Raw genomic sequence first — 24636 nt, forward strand, 5'->3', positions numbered from 1 at the left:
TATTCTAAACAGAATAAGCACTAGTCGCTAATGAATAAGTACTAGTACTTAATGGAATAGATACTAGTATCTAAAAAATAAGTACTAGTAGCATGAAAATAGAGACTAGTAGGTTAAAATGATTCAATGTTAAAACGGCTTGCCATATTGGCTCAGAGAGAGAGAAAGAGAAAATGACCTTTTAGATACTAGTACCTATTAATAGATACTAGTATTTATTCAATAAATACTAGTACTAAGTCATTAGATACTAGTACCTATTAAATAGATACCAGTACTTATTCATTAGCTACTAATACGTATTCAAAAGAATATCTAAAGAATAAGCACTAGTATCTAAAGAATAGGCACTAGTACTAAAGAATAAGCACTAGTCGCTAATGAATAAGTACCAGTACTTAATGGAATAGATACTAGTATCTAAAAATAAGTACTAGTAGCATGAAAATAGAGACTAGTAGGTTAAAATGATTAAATGTTAAAGCGGCTTGCCATATTGGCTCAGAGAGAGAGAGAGAGAAAATGACCCTATTCAAACCACAATATCTGACTTTCTGAGGGTCGGAGCTAATTACTTTAAATTAGAAAGTTGTTTGGCTTGAGGAGAAGAATATACACGCTGAGTTTTGTAACTGTAGATAAAACTAACCCCCCCACTTTTGTCAAAAGCATTTAGAAAGTGACACACTTCCTGCTGCCAGTTGGTGGCGCTATAACTTTGACTCACAATAGTCACATCCATGTGATCGGCCTCTTACAGCGAACATACTGTTGAAGTTTCATCAAGATCAGTTAATGTATGCAGAAGTTATAACACACTTCCTGTTTCCATTATTCGCCATAAATTCGTTTCCTCGCCACGGCCAAACCGTTCGAGATATGAAAAATCCCCTGGCAATTTTTCATCCTCAATGTCTTGACATCATGCTGACCGAGTTTCCTTGCGATTGGTTGAATTCTCTAGGAGGAGTATATCGAATTCCAGGGGCATACGCTTCCAAACAAACCATAATAGCCGACTTCCTGTTGGGCTGGGGTAAAAAGTAAAAGTACAAAGGATATATGAACCGATGAGATCTATATGTGTACCGAGTTTCATATTATTACATGGAAGCGTGTTTGATTTATGGACCAAGTTTTCGGACCCCGTTCCAGGGGGCGCTGTCGAGCCCCCCTGCCACGCCCGGGTACCAGCTTCAGCCCGGCCCTGATGGCCGCGGGTTCTGACCAGTGTGCAAAGTTTCAAGAGTTTTCGTGCACGTTAAGAGCCCCAAAAGTGCCCGAATAGTCGATAAAATAATAATAATAATAATAAATATAGCTGCCACCAAGCCGGTGGCACCACAACCCCGGTGCCTTTAGTTACCTAAAGGCACCGGAGTGGCGGTGCCGCCGGCTTTGGCCCTTCATCGCTGCTCGCAGCTATATTTATATATATATATATATATATATATAAACAAGCCGGTGGCACCGCCATCCCGGTGCCTTTATATATATATATATATATATATAAACAAGCCGGTGGCACCGCCACCCCGGTGCCTTTAGGGTTACTGTGCATGACGGGCAATATCGTAACTCCGCTTTGACCTTTGAGATGTGTGCTGTAAAGCTTGCATTGGTGTGGGCTCTGCAAAAGTGTGCATTGAGGGCACATATCAACCACAAAGTATGCGTGAGCATTTTCTGAAACCTAAAATGAAAAATGAGACACCCTACGGTCTCATGGACATAATGGACACATGAAATAAGTACACAAGTTTGAAAGTTATATGAAGTGTGGTGTGGGCTCTGCAAAAGTGTGCATTGAGGGCACATATCATATGCGTGAGCAACCTTCTGAAACCTAAAATGAAAAATGAGACACCCTACGGTCTCATGGACTTAATGGACACATGAAATAAGTTATGAAAGTTAAATCAATTGTGCCAAGACAGAATATTACTTGCCTGATCTGATTAGAAAAAAAGTTTGTGTGTGGGTGTGTGTGTGTGTGAGTGTGTGTGTGTGTGTGTGTGTGTGTGTGTGTGTGTGTGTGTGTGTGTGTGTGTGTGTGTGTGTGTGTGTGTGTGTGTGTGTGTGTGTGTGTGTGTGTGTGTGTGTGTGTGTGTGTGTGTGTGTGTGTGAAACGTGATTGAACAATGTAGACATAAAAACATACTCCGTCCTTTTGTTCATACAGGACATTATTCAAACTGTAAAGTGTTTACTTATATTTGTGAACAATCGCAATAAAACACAACATTGTGCTTTTGTCAAACTGTAAACTACAACTGTCACCCAACCAAAGTCTCTTTTTTATTTTATACAGAAATAAATAATCTATCATTCAGATGAGAATAAAGTTAGTGTTAGTTCAAATTTTAAGGAAAACTCTGAAATATAGCACATTCATTTAAAATTCATTCAGGTTCAATTACCAAACATACAAATCTTAATGTAATTTAAAGCAAACAATACATTTAAAATATATGGGTTGTATGCCTATTTTTTTATATAAAAAGATATATATCCAAAAAGACAAGGCCTAAACAATACATTTAAAATATATGGGTTGTATGCCTATTTTTTTTATATAAAAAGATATATATCCAAAAAGACAAGGCCTACACTTTAACAAGGGTTAAACAATCACTGTAACAGACACAATCATACACACACACACACACACACACACACACACACACACACACACACACACACACACACACACACACACACACACACACACAAGTCAAATCACTTACATTTTATATGCAATATTGACTTTTTTCTGTTTCAGCACCCGCTCATTAAGACGGTCGCCTGGCGACACCTAGTGACGGTTTAGTGTTATTTGATTATACACTCAAAATATTCCACAACAAATCCTTTAAATTTAATGATATTCAGAACAGAACACGAATAAAAAAATAACTATAATAAAGCCAAAACGAAATAATTTAAAACAAAAGTAAAAGTAAGTGGTGTTAGGCTCACGTAAATCTCTCTTTAGAATCTAAATGTTGCAACATTTGCGATGTATTTGGATGCTAAACTATTCTTTATTACAGGCTTTGTACTTCACTCACGTTCCAATATCGACGGAAAAAATCATCCTCTTCACTTGTGCAAAAATGTGCTTGGAAAAATCACAGTGGAGCGGTACGTGCTTACTGTGAATGATACAAATTGTACTACTGACTATTTCAACATAGCAGTGTAATTTGTATATGTTAGGTTGAATGTTTTATTATTGTGTGTGTGTGTGTGTGTTTGTGTGTGTGTGTGTGTGTGTGTGTGTGTGTGTGTGTGTGTGTGTGTGTGTGTGTGTGTGTGTGTGTGTCAGTGTGTGTGTGGGGGTCTGGGTGGCTCAGCGCGATTGAACAGTGAAACATACTCCGTCATTTTCTTCATACAGGACATCATTCAAACGTCAAAGTGTTTACTTATATTTGTGTACACTCGCAATAAAACACAACATTGTGTTTTTGTTAAATAAATTAAAGTAATACGTCCCCCGAAATGGCGCTAATTTTAAAATAAAACTAAAATGCTCACGGCTGCACGGGCATTCATAACTCTGCGCGCCCACGGTGAGGGACGAGCAGAACAGAGCGAACGTTGTTTAGTTCATTCCTACTTCCATAGGAATTAATTGAAAAAGCTCACTCTACTCTGCACCATTATTAATGAATTGTGCAGACGTCCTTATTTTACTTTCGCTTTTTACCTGATTTTGAACACAAGAGGGCAGTATAACACTATGTATGATTTGGAAAAAAAAATTTTTTTTGACTAAACAACCATTCTGGCTGTTTTTAAACTTAAACATTATTCTCTAATTGCTCTCACCATGCCCGTTTCTGAAACTCTGCACATGTCTACTGTCTAATAAATGTGATGTGTCTGTCGGGTTTCATGCAATTTCAAGTATGTTAAGAGTCTCAAAAGCATCAACAAAGAATAATAAAGTTTGATGCGTTGCCACGGCAACAGTATCTAAGATATCAATAATCCTTTCTCAGGTCTACATCTGCCGTGTGTCTACATTATACACATAAAGTTTGAAGCAAATTGGGTAAAAATAAGAGGGTGATTTCAAAGCCTTTAGGAAGTGACACACTTCCTGCTGCCAGTTGGTGGCGCTATAACTTTGACTCACAATAGTCACATCCATGTGATCGGACTCTTACAGCGAACACACTGCTGAAGTTTCATCAAGATCAGTTAATGTATGCAGAAGTTATAACACACTTCCTGTTTCCTTTATTCGCCATAAATTCGTTTCCTCGCCACGGCCAAACCGTTCGAGATATCAAAAATCCCCTGGCAAATTTTCATCCTCAATGTCTTGACTTCATGCTGACCGAGTTTCGTGGCGATTGGTTGAATTCTCTAGGAGGAGTATATCGAATTCCAGGGGCATATGCTTCCAAACAAACCATAATAGCCGACTTCCTGTTGGGCTGGGGTAAAAAGTAAAAGTACAAAGGATATATGAATCGATGAGATCTATATGTGTACCGAGTTTCATATTATTACATTCAAGCGTGTTTGATTTATGGACCAAGTTTTCGGACCCCGTTCCAGGGGGCACTGTCGAGCCCCCCTGCCACGCCCGGGTACCAGCTTCAGCCCGGCCCTGATGGCCACGGGTTCTGACCCGTGTGCAAAGTTTCAAGAGTTTTTGAGCACGTTAAGGGCCCCCAAAGTGCGCTGAGAGTCTCAAAAGTATCCAAAAAGAATATTAAAGTTTGATGCGTTGTCACGGCAACAGCATCTAAGATATCAACAATCCTTTCACAGGTCTAAATCTGGCGTGTGTCTACATTATACACATCAAGTTTGAAGCAAATCGGGTAAAGCCTGTTTGATTTATGGACCAAGTTTTCGGACCCCATTCCAGGGGGCGCTGTCGAGCCCCCCTGCCACGCCCGGGTACCAGCTTCAGCCCGGCCCTGATGGCCGCGGGTTCTGACCCGTGTGCAAAGTTTCAAGAGTTTTTGAGCATGTTAAGGGCCCCAAAAGTGCGCTAAGAATCTCAAAAGTATCCAAAAAGAATATTAAAGTTTAATGCGTTGTCACGGCAACAGCATCTAAGATATCAACAATCCTTTCACAGGTCTACATCTGGCTTGTGTCTACATTATACACATCAAGTTTGAAGCAAATAGGGTAAAGCGTGTTGGATATATGGACCAAATTGTCTGACCCGTTCAAGGGGGCGCTGTCGAGCCCCCCTGCCACGCCCGGGTACCAGCTTCAGCCTGGCCCTGATGGCCGCGGGTTTTGTCCCGTGTGCAAAGTTTCAAGAGTTTTCGAGCACGTTAAGAACCCCAAAAGTGCCCGAAAGCATAAAAAAGCATGAAAAAGCTTAAAAAAAGGAATATTAATGTTTGATGCATTGCCACGGCAACAGTATCTAAGATATCAATAATCCTTTCACAGGTCTACATCTGGCGTGTGTCTACATTATGCACATGAAGTTTGAAGCAAATCGGGTAAAAATAAGAGGGTGATTTAAAAGCATTTTGAAAGTGACACACTTCCTGCTGCCAGTTGGTGGCGCTATAACTTTGACTCACAATAGTCACATCCATGTGATCGGGCTCTTACAACGAACACACTGCTGAAGTTTCATCAAGATTAGTTAATGTATGCAGTAGTTATAACACACTTCCTGTTTCACGTTTCTCGCCATAATTTCGTTTACTCGCCACGGCCAAACCGTTCGAGATATCAAAAATCCCCTGGCAATTTTTCATCCTCAGTGTCTTGACTTCATGCTGACCGAGTTTCGTGCCGTGTGTTTGAATTCTCTAGGAGGAGTATTTCACATTCCATTGCATGTGTTTTCCAAACAACCCTTAATAGCCGACTTCCTGTTGGGCTGGGGTAAAAAGTAAGAGCATGAAGTATATATGAACCGATGAGATCTATATGTGTACTGAGTTTCATATTATTACATGCAAGCGTGTTTGATTTATGGACCAAGTGTTCAAACCACGTTCCAGGGGGCGCTGTCGAGCCCCCCTGCCACGCCCGGGTACCAGCTTCAGCCCGGCCCTGATGGCCGCGGGTTCTGAGATGTGTGCAAAGTTTCAAGAGTTTTCGAGCACGTTAAGGCCCCCAAAAGTGCCCAAAAGGTAGTAAAATAATAATAATAATAATAAATATAGCTGCGAGCAGCGATTACGGGCCCAAGCCGGTGGCACCGCAACCCCGGTGCCTTTAGTTACCTAAAGCCACCGGGGTGGCGGTACCACCGGTTTTGGCCCTTCATCGCTGCTCGCAGCTATATTTATTTATATATATATATATATATATATATATATATATATATATATATATATATAAAGCCGGTGGCACCGCCACCCTGGTGCCTTTAGGGTTATTGTGCACGACGTGCAAAAACGTAACCCTGCTTTGACTGTCGAAAAGAAGTGTGCTGTAGAGCTTGTATCAGTGTGGGCTCTGCAAAAGTGTGCATTGAGGGCACATGTCAACCACAAAGTATGCGAGAGCAACCTTCTGAAAGGTCAGGTCTACATCCAGGTCTACATCTGCCGTGTGTTTACATCATAGTAGTGAAGTTTGAAGCAATAAGGTGATTTCAAAGCTTTTTGAAGGTGACAGACTTCCTGCTCCAGTTGGTGGCGCTATAACCGGGGTGGCGGTGCCGCCGGCTTTGGCCCTTTCATCGCTGCTCGCAGCTATATTTATATATATATACACACACACACACACACACACACACATATATATATATATATATATATATATATATATATATATATATATATATATATACATAAATATATATATATTGTTTTTTTAAGAGACAAGACAGAATATTACTTGCCTGATCTGATTAGAAAAATAGTGTTTGTGTGTGTGTGTGTGTGTGTGTGTGTGTGTGTGGCGTAATTGAACAATGTAGACATAAAGACATACTCCGTCCTTTTGTTCATACAGGACATTATTCAAACTGCAAAGTTTTTACTTATATTTGTGTACACTCGCAATAAAACACAACATTGTGCTTTTGTCAAACTATAAACTCTTGTCAAACTGTAAACTACAACTGTCACCCAACCAAAATCTCTTACACACACACACACACACACAGTTTAAAAGCAAAAAATATCAAACAATCCTATTTAAAAACAGTCTGTGGGAGCCATCTTTTGGACATTCATCATATCGCATTGGTTTTCATTTCTTGTCATCAAACAGAGCCCTAATCTGTTTATTTTTTCAGTTACACATTCTACATTGATTAAAAAAGAAAAATCAAAGGTGTTTTTATTTTATACAGAAATAAATAATCTATCATTCAGATGAGAATAAAGTTAGTGTTAGTTCAAATTTTAAGGAAAACAAATATATGATCTGAAATATAGCACATTCATTTATAATTCATTCAGGTTCGATTACCAAACATACAATCTTAATGTAATTTAAAGCAAACAATACATTTAAAATATATGGGTTGTATGACTATTTTTTAATATAAAAAGATATATATCCAAAAAGACAAGGCCTAAAGTTTAACAAGGGTTAAACTCTTATCACTGTAACAGACACAATCACACACACAATCACACACACAAGTCAAATCACTTACATTTTAGATGCAATATTGACTTTTTTTCTGTTTCAGCAGCGAAAATAGTTAAACAAAGATCACAGCAGAACCATCGCGCATCTCACAGCAACGCGTTCTCATTACTGAATGATTCAGCATTTTGAACGAATCGGTTGACTCAAAGATTCAATGACCAATCAATCCATAAACATCTATCTCATTCATGAATGACTCAGTCGTTCAAACGAATGAATCAATGACTCGCTCATTAAGACGGTCGCCTGGCGACACCTAATGACGGTTTAGTGTTATGTTTAAAAGTATCATTCTTTCCAACGATTGTTAATTAACTCATATTTGAAACATAAGCTATATTTATATATATACATACATATACACACACATACACAAAAATAAAATAAAAACACATTTGAAACGTGTTTGCTTACTAAATTGTGAGCTGAACGAAAGTTGCAGCAAATATCAGCAACAGGAGTCAAATTTCATTAATCACGAGAGTGAAGAGCTGACTGAATAGATGATGACGGAATAGGCTATTTTATGTAAAAACGCCTATTTAAGCGAATCTGTCATTGTACTCTTTTATTGTTGTGTTTTCCGTGAAAAATAATAGACTATTGAACTCACAATTCAAGCAATCGGCCCCCGAAATTGCACTAATTTTAGTGACACTAAAAAGTATGCGGCTGCACTGGCATTCATAACGGTGCGCGTCCATGGCGACGAGCGAGCAGAACAGAGCGAACGTTTAGTTAATTTCTACTTCCATAGGAATTCATTCGAGCGCCACCATTTCAATGTCCGTGCGGACGTCCATATTATACTTTCGCTTTCAAGTTAGTGTTTTTAAACCCCCCAGCGGGAGGTTTACACAATTGGTTTACACAATCACACGTTGATTAACCGGTGGGAAAATATTCCCATAGTAACATCCCTAATATATAAATATATATAAATTCAATAGGCCTACCTGATTTTGAACACAAGAGGGCAGTATAGCACTATATATGATTTGGATTATTATTATTTTTGACTAAACAACCATTCTGGCTGTTTTTAAACTTAAAAATAATTCTTAAATTGAAAAAAAGGAATAAAATGGGTTTAGTTCTAATATTTGTATAATTTTATATAAAAATAAATGGTGTATAATTACATTTTAGAAAGATATGAGACATGCCCTGATTCTTTTTTTGACATTACTTGAATCCCTCAACCATAGCAAAACCGTTTGAGATATTCAATATCTGTTCACAATTTAGCATCTTCAATGTATTTTCATCATGTTGAAAAAGTTTGGCATGAATAAAATAAACTACTTAGGAGGAGTAGCTAAAAACTCAGAATCTGAAATCCACATTCAAACCAAAATATCTGACTTCCTGTTGGTCGTAGCTAATTACGGTAAATTAGAAAGTTGTCCGGCTCGAAGAGTACAATATACATAACGAGTTTTGTTACTGTAGATAAAACTAACCCCCCCACTTTTGTCAAAAGCATTTAGAAAGTGACACACTTCCTGCTGCCAGTTGGTGGCGCTATAACTTTGACTCACAATAGTCACATCCATGTGATCGGCCTCTTACAGCGAACACACTGTTGAAGTTTCATCAAGATCAGTTAATGTATGCAGAAGTTATAACACACTTCCTGTTTCCATTATTCGCCATAAATTCGTTTCCTCGCCACGGCCAAACCGTTCGAGATATGAAAAATCCCCTGGCAATTTTTCATCCTCAATGTCTTGACATCATGCTGACCGAGTTTCCTTGCGATTGGTTGAATTCTCTAGGAGGAGTATATCGAATTCCAGGGGCATACGCTTCCAAACAAACCATAATAGCCGACTTCCTGTTGGGCTGGGGTAAAAAGTAAAAGTACAAAGGATATATGAACCGATGAGATCTATATGTGTACCGAGTTTCATATTATTACATGGAAGCGTGTTTGATTTATGGACCAAGTTTTCGGACCCCGTTCCAGGGGGCGCTGTCGAGCCCCCCTGCCACGCCCGGGTACCATCTTCAGCCCGGCCCTGATGGCCGCGGGTTCTGACCAGTGTGCAAAGTTTCAAGAGTTTTCGTGCACGTTAAGAGCCCCAAAAGTGCCCGAATAGTCGATAAAATAATAATAATAATAATAATAATAATAATAAATATAGCTGCGAGCAGCGATTACGGGCCCAAGCCGGTGGCACCGCAACCCCGGTGCCTTTAGTTACCTAAAGGCACCGGGGTGGCGGTACCACCGGCTTTGGCCCTTCATCGCTGCTCGCAGCTATATTTATATATATATATATATATATATAAAGCCGGTGGCACCGCCACCCTGGTGCCTTTAGGGTTATTGTGCACGACGTGCAAAAACGTAACCCTGCTTTGACTGTCGAAAAGAAGTGTGCTGTAGAGCTTGTATCAGTGTGGGCTCTGCAAAAGTGTGCATTGAGGGCACATGTCAACCACAAAGTATGCGAGAGCAACCTTCTGAAAGGTCAGGTCTACATCCAGGTCTACATCTGCCGTGTGTTTACATCATAGTAGTGAAGTTTGAAGCAATCAGCTGATTTCAAAGCTTTTTGAAAGTGACAGACTTCCTGCTGCCAGTTGGTGGCGCTATAACCGGGGTGGCGGTGCCGCCGGCTTTGGCCCTTTCATCGCTGCTCGCAGCTATATTTATATATATACACACACACACACACACACACACATATATATATATATATATATATATATATACATATATATATATTGTTTTTTTAAGAGACAAGACAGAATATTACTTGCCTGATCTGATTAGAAAAATAGTGTTGTGTGTGTGTGTGTGTGTGTGTGTGTGTGTGTGTGTGTGTGTGTGTGTGTGTGGCGTAATTGAACAATGTAGACATAAAGACATACTCCGTCCTTTTGTTCATACAGGACATTATTCAAACTGCAAAGTGTTTACTTATATTTGTGTACACTCGCAATAAAACACAACATTGTGCTTTTGTCAAACTATAAACTCTTGTCAAACTGTAAACTACAACTGTCACCCAACCAAAATCTCTTACACACACACACACACACACAGTTTAAAAGCAAAAAATATCAAACAATCCTATTTAAAAACAGTCTGTGGGAGCCATCTTTTGGACATTCATCATATCGCATTGGTTTTCATTTCTTGTCATCAAAAAGAGCCCTAATCTGTTTATTTTTTCAGTTACACATTCTACATTGATTAAAAAAGAAAAATCAAATGTGTTTTTATTTTATACAGAAATAAATAATCTATCATCCAGATGAGAATAAAGTTAGTGTTAGTTCAAATTTTAAGGAAAACAAATATATGATCTGAAATATAGCACATTCATTTAAAATTCATTCAGGTTCAATTACCAAACATACAATCTTAATGTAATTTAAAGCAAACAATACATTTAAAATATATGGGTTGTATGACTATTTTTTAATATAAAAAGATATATATCCAAAAAGACAAGGCCTAAAGTTTAACAAGGGTTAAACTCTTATCACTGTAACAGACACAATCACACACACAATCACACACACACACACACACAAGTCAAATCACTTACATTTTACATGCAATATTGACTTTTTTTCTGTTTCAGCAGCGAAAATAGTTAACCCTCTGGGGACCAGAAACGCGCCGGCGCGTTTTGCTCGTTTTTTTTCACATAGCAGAAAAATAGACTTAAAGTACTACCATCATTTCTGTTCATATAGAGTTAAGAAATATGAGAAAATAATCTGTTAAATGTCTACTTTTTTATGTGCCCACATACAATCGAAATAAAATATTGTGCTTTTGTAAAATAAAGAAAATAAACAGGGTGTGCGTTCTGCCTCTCGGTCACCGTGAACTTTTTTTCTGGAGCACGTCTCTAATCTTCAACACAACTCAGCTAATACTATTCACCCAGCCATAAGCAATATATCTTTTAAATCATTTGAGTTTGTACTTTTAAATGATCCGATTCAAAACTAAAATTATTATTCTCCGTTTATGTCATCTATATAAAAAGAGAGACGTGTCAGCCCATCTCATTATCGTTCTCTCAGCTGATTATCTGTGGTAATGTGACACGCCTACGGAGAGCACGCGCTATTCAAACGCAAATATGTGAAGCAACACATTGAGACGCGTTAACGCCCATAAACTCTGAAAACACACATTATTTTTTAGTCAGATTAATCTACTGTCGTCTTGCGCGGCTATATGTGGAACAATCCTGGGACATTTACCACTGGGTTATTTTCACTTCGAGGATGAACAGATTCAGCTGAGAAGTAAGTGTTTTTTGCAAGTGCTTTGTTCTAATCGCGATATAGAATAACGTAGTGTCTGTAAACGGAAAAATAGCATACTGTTAAATGTGAATCATGTTTGTGTCACACAGTTTGTGTGTGTGTGTGTGAATGAATGAATGAACGCACAGATACGCACTGTTACAGACTAAATAACAGACAACATTTCGTTGACTCGTTTTGGATAAAGTTTTTACTCTAAAATAGACATCAAATAAGCTTTTTTAGGAGTTTCTGCTCATATGTTAAATATATAGTATGTTTTGTCAATAAACTAATCAACTAAGATGTTATAGTGTTTGTTCAAGCTATATCAAAACAATGAATCCTCAACTTTGAAATATGTATGATCAAACTAAGACATTTATGGAGAAAGACAATTTTCTTTTCAAGATGTTTCCAACTCTAACTTTGAACTGAAATAAAACCATGTCTATATGGTGAAGGGTGTGTGATAGAAGTGTCCAGACGTATGCACCCTGTATTTTCCTTATAATATCCAAACAATCTAAAAGCCATTCTTTTTTAAATCTCCTCATTCTTTGTGCAAGGCTCCTGTAATGATATGGCCTGATAGCACCTAATAGGGCCATTATGGGAGGGTCTTTGTCTTTCTCAGGTGTGGAATGCCATACATATTAATGAGAGATCAAGCCTCCTGCATAAAGCTTTCTCAAACAAAACACGTCATTAAAAATGTAAAAGACTTTATTGACTTATCTGAATGAGTAGTCAGGATGATTCTCACATAGTTTTGGAGCAAATATTCTAGGCTATGTGATACAATTTTCAAAAGTCTTGTGAAGAAATAATCAATATGTGTTTTGTGGTCTTATTTCAGCAACTTTCATTTTTATTTTTTTCAATAACCACGCATAAACATTATTCTATTAAAAATACAAACATGTACATACATGTTGCTCAGATCTCATGGTAGCCAAGTTTGTGCTATATAGAGTGAATTTACACCTTTGCCATTAACATGTTTATAAATAACTGAAAAAAGCACAAATGTCAGTGCATGTCAAAACATCCCAAGGGCCCCAAAAACACTCTGGTCCCCAGAGGGTTAAACAAAGATCACAGCAGAACCATCGCGCATCTCACAGCAACGCGTTCTCATTACTGAATGATTCAGCATTTTGAACGAATCGGTTGACTCAAAGATTCAATGACCAATCAATCCATAAACATCTATCTCATTCATGAATGACTCAGTCGTTCAAACGAATGAATCAATGACTCGCTCATTAAGACGGTCGCCTGGCGACACCTAATGACGGTTTAGTGTTATGTTTAAAAGTATCATTCTTTCCAACGATTGTTAATTAACTCATATTTGAAACATAAGCTATATTTATATATATACATACATATACACACACATACACAAAAATAAAATAAAAACACATTTGAAACGTGTTTTCTTACTAAATTGTGAGCTGAACGAAAGTTGCAGCAAATATCAGCAACAGGAGTCAAATTTCATTAATCACGAGAGTGAAGAGCTGACTGAAAAGATGATGACGGAATAGGCTATTTTATGTAAAAACGCCTATTTAAGCGAATCTGTCATTGTACTCTTTTATTGTTGTGTTTTCCGTGAAAAATAATAGACTATTGAACTCAGAATTCAAGCAATCGGCCCCCGAAATTGCACTAATTTTAGTGACACTAAAAAGTATGCGGCTGCACTGGCATTCATAACGGTGCGCGTCCATGGCGACGAGCGAGCAGAACAGAGCGAACGTTTAGTTAATTTCTACTTCCATAGGAATTCATTCGAGCGCCACCATTTCAATGTCCGTGCGGACGTCCATATTATACTTTCGCTTTCAAGTTAGTGTTTTTAAACCCCCCAGCGGGAGGTTTACACAATTTGTTTACACAATCACACGTTGATTAACCGGTGGGAAAATATTCCCATAGTAACATCCCTAATATATAAATATATATAAATTCAATAGGCCTACCTGATTTTGAACACAAGAGGGCAGTATAGCACTATATATGATTTGGATTATTATTATTTTTGACTAAACAACCATTCTGGCTGTTTTTAAACTTAAAAATAATTCTTAAATTGAAAAAAAGGAATAAAATGGGTTTAGTTCTAATATTTGTATAATTTTATATAAAAATAAATGGTGTATAATTACATTTTAGAAAGATATGAGACATGCCCTGATTCTTTTTTTGACATTATTGTCCTCGATCAGAGCCCTAATCTGTTTATTTTTTCAGTTACACATTCTACATTGATTAAAAAAGAAAAATCAAATGTGTTTTTATTTTATACAGAAATAAATAATCTATCATTCAGATGAGAATAAAGTTAGTGTTAGTTCAAATTTTAAGGAAAACAAATATATGATCTGAAATATAGCACATTCATTTATAATTCATTCAGGTTCAATTACCAAACATACAAATCTCAATGTAATTTAAAGCAAACAATACATTTAAAATACATGGGTTGTATGCTATTTTTTTTTATATAAAAAGATATATATCCAAAAAGACAAGGCCTAAACTTTAACAAGGGTTAAACAATCACTGTAACAGACACAATCACACACACACACACACACACACACACACGTCAAATCACTTACATTTTAGATGCAATATTGACTTTTTTTCTGTTTCAGCAGCGAAAATAGTTAAACAAAGATCACAGCAGAACCATCGAGCATCTCACAGCAACGCGTTCTCATTACTGAATGATTCAGCATTTTGAACGAATCGGTTGACTCAAAGATTCAACGACCAATCCATAATCTGTCTCATTCATGAATGACTCAGCCGTTCGAACGAATCGTTTGAACGAATGAATCAATGACTCGCTCATTAAGACGGTCGCCTGGCGACACCTAATGACGGTTTAGTGATATTAAAAGTATCATTCTTTCCAACGATTGTTAATTAACTCATATTTGAAACATAAGCTATATATATATATATATATATATATATATATATATATATATACACACACATATATATACACAAAAATAAAATAAAAACACATTTGAAGCGTGTTTGCTTACTAAATTGTGAGCGGAACGAAAGTTGCAGCAAATATCAGCAACAGGAGTCAAATTTCATTAATCACGAGAGTGAAGAGCTGACTGAAAAGATGATGACGGAATAGGCTATTTTATGTAAAAGCCCCTATTTAAGCGAATCTATCATTGTACTCTTTTGTTGTTGTGTTTTCCGTGAAAAATAATAGACTATTGAACTCACAATTCAAGCAATCGGCCCCGTTATTGCACTAATTTTAAAGTGACACTAAAAAGTATGCGGCTGCACTGGCATTCATAATGGTGCGCGTCCATGGCGACGAGCGAGCAGAACAGAGCGAACGTTTTTTAGTTCATTCCTACTTCCATAGGAATTCCCTCGAGCGCTCTGCACGTGGCCATTATCAATGTCCCGTATTTAAAAGCTCTCGGTCCTCAGTCACATACCAAATATATGTATAATGTATATATAAATATAATTTTGGACACAAGAGGGCAGTATGGCCCTATGTATAATTTTGTGTTTAAACTAAAAGAGCCCCTCCCCCCCTCCCCACACAGACACAGACACAGACACACACGAATGGCAGGGTGCATTCTCTCTGTCAGAGGGAGAGGGAGAGAAAATTCTCAGAAACATCCACATTCAAACCAAAATATCTAACTTCCTCTTGGTCTGAGCTAATGACAGTTAATTAGAAAGTTGTCCGGCTTGATCTGAACCATATGCATACCTGTGTCTGTCGAGTTTCATGCAATTTCAAGCATGCTAAGAGTCTCAAAAGCATCAAACAAGAATATTAAAGTTTGATGTGTTGCCACGGCAACAGTATCTAAGATATCAATAATCCTTTCACAGGTCTACATCTGCCGTGTGTTTACATTATACACATAAAGTTTGAAGCAAATCGGGTAAAAATAAGAGGGTGATTTCAAAGCATTTAGGAAGTGACACACTTCCTGCTGCCAGTTGGTGGCGCTATAACTTTGACTCACAATAGTCACATCCATGTGATCGGGCTCTTACAACGAACACACTGTTGAAGTTTCATCAAGATCAGTTAATGTATGCAGTAGTTATGACACACTTCCTGTTTCACGTTTCTCGCCATAATTTTGTTTCCTCGCCACGGCCAAACCGTTCGAGATATCAAAAATCCCCTCGCAAACTTTCATCCTCAATGTCTTGACTTCATGCTGACCGAGTTTCGTGCCGTTTGTTTGAATTCTCTAGGAGGAGTATTTCACATTCCATTGCGTGTGTTTTACCAACAACCCTAAATAGCCGACTTCCTGTTGGGCTGGGGTAAAAAGTAAGAGTGTGAAGTATATATGAAACGAGGAGATCTACATGTGTACCGAGTTTCATATTATTACATGCAAGCGTGTTTGATTTATGGACCATGTTTTCGGACCCCGTTCCAGGGGGCGCTGTCGAGCCCCCCTGCCACGCCCGGGTACCATCTTCAGCCCGGCCCTGATGGCCGCGGGTTCTGACATGTGTGCAAAGTTTCAGGAGTTTTTGAGCATGTTAAGGCCTCCAAAAGTGTCCAAAAGGTAGCAGAAAAATAATAAGAATAATAATAATAATAATAATAATAAATAATCCTAAGGAAAACAATAGGGCCTTCGCCCTTTGGGCTTGGGCCCTAATAATAATCCTAAGGAAAACAATAGGGCCTTCGCCTTTTCAAGGCTTGGGCCCTAATAATAATAATCCTAAGGAAAACAATAGGGCCTTCGCCTTTTCAAGGCTTGGGCCCTAATAATAATAATAATCCTAAGGAAAACAATAGGGCCTTCGCCTTTTCAAGGCTTGGGCCCTAATAATCCTTAGGAAAACAATAGGGCCTTCGCCTTTTCAAGGCTTGGGCCCTAATAATCCTTAGGAAAACAATAGGGCCTTCGCCTTTTCAAGGCTTGGGCCCTAATAATAATAAAGAATAATCCTTAGGAAAACAATAGGGCCTTCGCCTTTTCAAGGCTTGGGCCCTAATAATAATAATAAATAAATATAGCTGCGAGCAGCGATTACGGGCCCAAGCCGGTGGCACCGCAACCCCGGTGCCTTTAGTTACCTAAAGGCACCGGGGTGGCGGTACCACCGGCTTTGGCCCTTCATCGCTGCTCGCAGCTATATTTATATATATATATATATATATATATATATATATATATATAAAGCCGGTGGCACCGCCACCCTGGTGCCTTTAGGGTTATTGTGCACGACGTGCAAAAACGTAACCCTGCTTTGACTGTCGAAAAGAAGTGTGCTGTAGAGCTTGTATCAGTGTGGGCTCTGCAAAAGTGTGCATTGAGGGCACATATCAACCACAAAGTATGCGAGAGCAACCTTCTGAAAGGTCAGGTCTACATCCAGGTCTACATCTGCCGTGTGTTTACATCATAGTAGTGAAGTTTGAAGCAATCAGGTGATTTCAAAGCTTTTTGAAAGTGACAGACTTCCTGCTGCCAGTTGGTGGCGCTATAACCGGGGTGGCGGTGCCGCCGGCTTTGGCCCTTTCATCGCTGCTCGCAGCTATATTTATATATATACACACACAAACACACACACACACACACACATATATATATATATATATATATATATATATATATATATATATATACATAAATATATATATATTGTTTTTTTAAGAGACAAGACAGAATATTACTTGCCTGATCTGATTAGAAAAATATGTGTGTGTGTGTGTGTGTGTGTGTGTGTGTGTGTGTGTGTGTGTGTGTGTGTGTGTGTGTGTGTGTGTGTGTGTGTGTGTGTGTGTGTGTGTGTGTGTGTGTGTGTGTGTGTGTGTGTGTGTGTGTGTGTGTGTGTGTGTGTGTGTGTGTGTGTGGCGTAATTGAACAATGTAGACATAAAAACATACTCCGTCCTTTTGTTCATACAGGACATTATTCAAACTGCAAAGTGTTTACTTATATTTGTGTACACTTGCAATAAAACACAACATTGTGCTTTTGTCAAGCTATAAACTCTTGTCAAACTGTAAACTACAACTGTCACCCAACCAAAATCTCTTACACACACACACACACACACAGTTTAAAAGCAAAAAATATCAAACAATCCTATTTAAAAACAGTCTGTGGGAGCCATCTTTTGGACATTCATCATATCGCATTGGTTTTCATTTCTTGTCATCAAACAGAGCCCTAATCTGTTTATTTTTTCAGTTACACATTCTACATTGATTAAAAAAGAAAAATCAAATGTGTTTTTATTTTATACAGAAATAAATAATCTATCATTCAGATGAGAATAAAGTTAGTGTTAGTTCAAATTTTAAGGAAAACAAATATATGATCTGAAATATAGCACATTCATTTAAAATTCATTCAGGTTCAATTACCAAACATACAATCTTAATGTAATTTAAAGCAAACAATACATTTAAAATATATGGGTTGTATGACTATTTTTTAATATAAAAAGATATATATCCAAAAAGACAAGGCCTAAAGTTTAACAAGGGTTAAACTCTTATCACTGTAACAGACACAATCACACACACAATCACACACACACACACACAAGTCAAATCACTTACATTTTACATGCAATATTGACTTTTTTTCTGTTTCAGCAGCGAAAATAGTTAAACAAAGATCACAGCAGAACCATCGCGCATCTCACAGCAACGCGTTCTCATTACTGAATGATTCAGCATTTTGAACGAATCGGTTGACTCAAAGATTCAATGACCAATCAATCCATAAACATCTATCTCATTCATGAATGACTCAGTCGTTCAAACGAATGAATCAATGACTCGCTCATTAAGACGGTCGCCTGGCGACACCTAATGACGGTTTAGTGTTATGTTTAAAAGTATCATTCTTTCCAACGATTGTTAATTAACTCATATTTGAAACATAAGCTATATTTATATATATACATACATATACACAGACATACACAAAAATAAAATAAAAACACATTTGAAATGTGTTTGCTTACTAAATTGTGAGCTGAACGAAAGTTGCAGCAAATATCAGCAACAGGAGTCAAATTTCATTAATCACGAGAGTGAAGAGCTGACTGAAAAGATGATGACGGAATAGGCTATTTTATGTAAAAACGCCTATTTAAGCGAATCTGTCATTGTACTCTTTTATTGTTGTGTTTTCCGTGAAAAATAATAGACTATTGAACTCACAATTCAAGCAATCGGCCCCCGAAATTGCACTAATTTTAGTGACACTAAAAAGTATGCGGCTGCACTGGCATTCATAATGGTGCGCGTCCATGGCGACGAGCGAGCAGAACAGAGCGAACGTTTAGTTAATTTCTACTTCCATAGGAATTCATTCGAGCGCCACCATTTCAATGTCCGTGCGGACGTCCATATTATACTTTCGCTTTCAAGTTAGTGTTTTTAAACCCCCCAGCGGGAGGTTTACACAATTGGTTTACACAATCACACGTTGATTAACCGGTGGGAAAATATTCCCATAGTAACATCCCTAATATATAAATATATATAAATTCAATAGGCCTACCTGATTTTGAACACAAGAGGGCAGTATAGCACTATATATGATTTGGATTATTATTATTTTTGACTAAACAACCATTCTGGCTGTTTTTAAACTTAAAAATAATTCTTAAATTGAAAAAAAGGAATAAAATGGGTTTAGTTCTAATATTTGTATAATTTTATATAAAAATAAATGGTGTATAATTACATTTTAGAAAGATATGAGACATGCCCTGATTCTTTTTTTGACATTACTTGAATCCCTCAACCATAGCAAAACCGTTTGAGATATTCAATATCTGTTCACAATTTAGCATCTTCAATGTATTTTCATCATGTTGAAAAAGTTTGGCATGAATAAAATAAACTACTTAGGAGGAGTAGCTAAAAACTCAGAATCTGAAATCCACATTCAAACCAAAATATCTGACTTCCTGTTGGTCGTAGCTAATTACGGTAAATTAGAAAGTTGTCCGGCTCGAAGAGTACAATATACATATCGAGTTTTGTTACTGTAGATAAAACTAACCCCCCCACTTTTGTCAAAAGCATTTAGAAAGTGACACACTTCCTGCTGCCAGTTGGTGGCGCTATAACTTTGACTCACAATAGTCACATCCATGTGATCGGCCTCTTACAGCGATCACACTGCTGAAGTTTCATCAAGATCAGTTAATGTATGCAGAAGTTATAACGCACTTCCTGTTTCACGTTTCTCGCCATAATTTTGTTTCCTCGCCACGGCCAAACCGTTCGAGATATCAAAAATCCCCTCGCAAACTTTCATCCTCAATGTCTTGACTTCATGCTGACCGAGTTTCGTGCCGTTTGTTTGAATTCTCTAGGAGGAGTATTTCACATTCCATTGCGTGTGTTTTACCAACAACCCTAAATAGCCGACTTCCTGTTGGGCTGGGGTAAAAAGTAAGAGTGTGAAGTATATATGAAACGAGGAGATCTACATGTGTACCGAGTTTCATATTATTACATGCAAGCGTGTTTGATTTATGGACCATGTTTTCGGACCCCGTTCCAGGGGGCGCTGTCGAGCCCCCCTGCCACGCCCGGGTACCATCTTCAGCCCGGCCCTGATGGCCGCGGGTTCTGACATGTGTGCAAAGTTTCAGGAGTTTTTGAGCATGTTAAGGCCTCCAAAAGTGTCCAAAAGGTAGTAAAAAAAAAAAATAATAATAATAATAATAATAAATAATCCTAAGGAAAACAATAGGGCCTTCGCCCTTTGGGCTTGGGCCCTAATAATCCTTAGGAAAACAATAGGGCCTTCGCCTTTTCAAGGCTTGGGCCCTAATAATCCTTAGGAAAACAATAGGGCCTTCGCCTTTTCAAGGCTTGGGCCCTAATAATCCTTAGGAAAACAATAGGGCCTTCGCCTTTTCAAGGCTTGGGCCCTAATAATAATGTGGGCCTAAAAATAATAGCCTATAGGGCTGGCTATCTATCTGTCTATCTATCTATCTATCTATCTATCTATCTATCTATCTATCTATCTATCTATCTATCGTGTGGGGCCCCAACTGCAATGAACCAGCTTTGGGGGGGGCCCAGCTTGCAAAAGGTTGAGAACCCCTGGTCTATAGTGATGGCTAGGTAGAGTTTTTGGGCCACCCCCCTTTGGATCAGGTTTCCCAGAAGTCTTGGCGTCGGGGCTGGTGTGGTGATCGATGGGCGGTTAGGGCCGGTCTTGTGTGGGTCGCTGCGGAGGCAGGTAGCCAAAACAGCATTTCTTGGTCTTTCGGGACTTTGTTCCCAGTTGTGGGACACTGTGCTGTCATGCTCAGGCTGTGCAGCGGTCAGCTGTGGTGGCTGGGTGATGCTGTCACTTTGTGATGTGACAGCTTACCAGTGGCATGTTGAGAGGGGTACCGCTCCGGGCTGTCTGGGCTTGAGTCTCTTGGTGATGGGGGTTGGCTGTTTCTGGGTCGCCGGCAGGCTTCCAAGAATCTTTCAGAGCGCTCGCTCTGGTGTCTTGGACGAGCACCATCACGGTTGTGCTGCCCTCTGCTGCCCTGGAACGGTCTTGACTCTCTGTAAAAAGGGCTGTGGTGTTGTGGGGCGCCCTCTAGAGGCAGCTCTGAGTAGTGTTCAGAGACAGAGTAGATTGTGTGGTCTTTCAAAGTCTTTTCGGACACAATCTTTTGCTTAATGTGAGCTTTGTGGGCCAAGTCTCGTAGCTGTTGGGTAGACATGCCACGGGGACAGGCCAGGATGCCTAAGTGATGACTCACTGTGGGATGCAGATTTCGAAGGAACAAAGTTCTGAAATTGACATCCTGGCTGGTTCCGTGCTCCGAAGTAGGCTTGTCGGAGTCGCTGTAGTAGGTCTGTGGGGTTTCAAGTCGGGCCTGCTTGAGGTCCATGGCGGTGAATAACCCTTGGTCTGATTCTGGATCAGAGAATTCACGGATCAAAGCTTGTTGCAGCTGCTGGTAGTCCGTTTTGATAGTCTCTGGTTGACGGTCAAGGAAGCTGCGCACATCACGACTGGAAGTGATTCTTAGCAGGTAAAATCTGTCCCACGTGGTCGCGTTGGTAACAGTTTGTAAGTGAAAGTCAATGTCTTGCAGGTGGGCGTGCACGCCCTCCTGCAGGGTTCGGAGTGAACGTCTGGATGTTTCTGGCCAGCTTGTCAAGTTCTTTGGGGGCCGTGCCGTGGTTAGTGGCATGGGTTCTCTTGAAGGCCCCCCCCCCCCCCCTTGCTGCTGGCGGGGGTTCTTGTGGGCTGGCTGGTGGTGTCTTGAACGGTGGACTTTCGCCCCCCTTTTCAGCTCTTAGCTCTTGGCTGAAAGATGCAGACCGGCTGGTCGGGGGAAACTTTGTGGTGTGTTTCTCCCCTTCCCGGTCACTCTGCAGTCTATAAGAGGGTTTCAACACTAAGTGGACAATGTCAAGTTCATCTTTAAGATCGTCTCTGTGCTGGCTAAGCTCATGGATTTCAGCTCGGGACGTTTTTAAGTGTTTTTCACAGGCCTTTGCTTTAGCGTCTCTTTCTTTGAGTTCAGTCTCTGCTCTTGCGAGGAGAGCTTCAACGTGTCTGAGTTTTTCGTCGAGTTCCTCTCTGGTTTTCCTCTCCGACTGCTCTCTTTGGTCTGTGTCCAGACGAAGATCAGACAGGGCTTTTTGGAGTCTTTCCACTTCATCTTGTAGCTCAGGGTCTGTTGCATCCCTTTTCCCGCGCTGGTCGTGGGTCTCCAGGAGTAGCTGGTCCAGACGAGACTGAGCGTGGGTTTGGTTCCTCCGGGCCTCCTCCGCTTGAAGCTTTAGTGTTGCGGCTTCCTGCTCCAGGTTGATGCCGTGTCTTTCGCTGAGCCGTGCCTGGTCGACAAGTGTGTGAGCGAGATGTCCAACGATTTTGGCCCAGTCTTTGTATTGGTAGCTCTGGGTTGGATCGTGGGTCATCAGCTTGTCCAAGTCGGCGTCCAGCTGCTCTTGGCTCGGGGGCTCTGAGTCACCAGCGTCCTCGGGCAGGAAGGTAGCCGTCATGGCTGTCAGCCATGTGTCGAGGTTGTCCCAGTGGGCTGCGGGACTGGAGGCACGGGACATACTGACTCACTGTGGGCGAGAGAAACACAACACACACACAAAGAGACCAAGGCAAGTTCGTTCTACGGTTAACGAATTATGCTAATACGGGCTATGCCGTCTATGAGAATTTTGGCTAACTGATGCAGACAGTTAGATTGGGACAATTTGCGTAGGTCAGCGCAGGGCCTAAATAAAGATTTTGACAGGGCGGCAGCCTAGTGGGTCACGTGGTGACGCTAGCTGCTCAGTGGTCGATCTGTTATTTAGCTGTCCTTCGTGTCTCTCATAGGTTCTGTCTCTAGGTGAACTGAAAGAAACAAATCACAACAGAACGGAAAAATAGCGAGATAGAAAAGATTACAGTAAAATGAAACGAAACAAATTAATAGGTCTGTAATGAAATGGGAGATATACTAACACGGAAAGTGTTACAGGGGATAAGGAGGCCTGAGCCTGCTATTGTCAGGATACAGGCACAGAGACAGAGGTAAGTGAATTCAAACGTGAGTTTATTTACAGTGAATCAAGTGCAAAGGTGAGTAGCAACATTCAGGTGAAGATTCGCTGATGATCGCTATGTGCAGGGCAGATTCCAGGTGAGCATATCCTCCTTAAGTTAGTAGAATTCAAGCAATCACAGTTCATTAATACTTGTCTTTTTCTCTTTCAGTTGTGACCACGGGCAAGTTGAACTCAGCGGGAATACCGGACACTCAGATGAATACCAGATCTCGGGAAACATGGAATCAGACAGGACTTCTGGAGATAGCAGGACAAGGACACAGAGGTTAGTATTTCACAGGTGAGTATACGTTACTTGGTGGTTTCAGGATGATTCAGAGACTTCGGGAGGCAATGGGTTATGGTCTATTCCTGTTGGAGGCTTGACAAAGACTGAAGTATCCGTGAGTGTTTTATTGAGCTGGGTGATGAGGTAATTGATGGTGCACAGGTGTGTGTGATTAATACTCTGGGGAGAGTGATCTCTGAGTGGTGGATGGAAATGAGTCTGATTGATTCCTGACAGCTATCCAGCTGGGTTTTATTGCCGGGCCCACAGGGTAGTGGGTTTACCGGTGGAAAACCTAGGGAAAAGGGGTGTGGCTTAGAGAAGAGAAGATGGGCTCAACACTTAAATGGCCGGGGGAATATCTAATATTCTGTGGCCTATACTAAGTGGATGGATTTTACCTTATTTAGTTTGCCTGGGTGAATTGAGGTCACTCTGGTTGGAGCCAGCGTTGTGGTTAATCCTTCCGTCGTCCCCACACTCAACCGCCGTGTCCCCGGGCCTCTCTGTTCATCTGTACCAAGGTGCGTTCCTCTCAAACAATCTGCGACTTTGGAGTGCCAGATTGCTGATGACACAGTTTATGTGTCGCACCAATGGAAAGAGACAGAAAAGTCCGAGACTCACTCACGGTCCGCGTCGGTAACGCCGGTCAGACAAACCAGCTTGCCGGAAACCAACCAGAGATGACTGTTGAATCACCACAGCGCCCTAGGGAATTCTACATACAAATACAGAACAGGATTTAGCAAGTGAAACTTAAAGTGAATTAAGGCTTTCTTGTTTAACCAAATTGAGTAATTATGTGTGTAGAAATAAAGGCAAATGCTTTACTAAATAATAAAAAACAAAAGGAAATTATGATAATGTTGGT

General features: G+C 39.7%; 1 protein-coding gene across 1 annotated transcript in view; it reads right to left on the reverse strand.

Annotated features, from left to right (window-relative positions):
* LOC130075656 (RNA-directed DNA polymerase from mobile element jockey) overlaps nt 1-21807 on the reverse strand; it is a 107366-nt gene extending 85559 nt beyond the window's left edge. The window contains exon 1 of the mRNA XM_056240399.1: nt 21291-21807. Coding sequence (XP_056096374.1) covers nt 21291-21807 — 517 coding nt within the window. The remainder of the gene's footprint in view (nt 1-21290) is intronic.
* Between the last annotated feature and the right edge of the window lie 2829 nt (nt 21808-24636).

Source organism: Rhinichthys klamathensis, unplaced genomic scaffold (assembly GCF_029890125.1).
Source record: "Rhinichthys klamathensis goyatoka isolate OS25496 unplaced genomic scaffold, OSU_Roscu_1.1 h1tg000595l_1, whole genome shotgun sequence".
Taxonomy (NCBI): domain Eukaryota; kingdom Metazoa; phylum Chordata; class Actinopteri; order Cypriniformes; family Leuciscidae; genus Rhinichthys; species Rhinichthys klamathensis.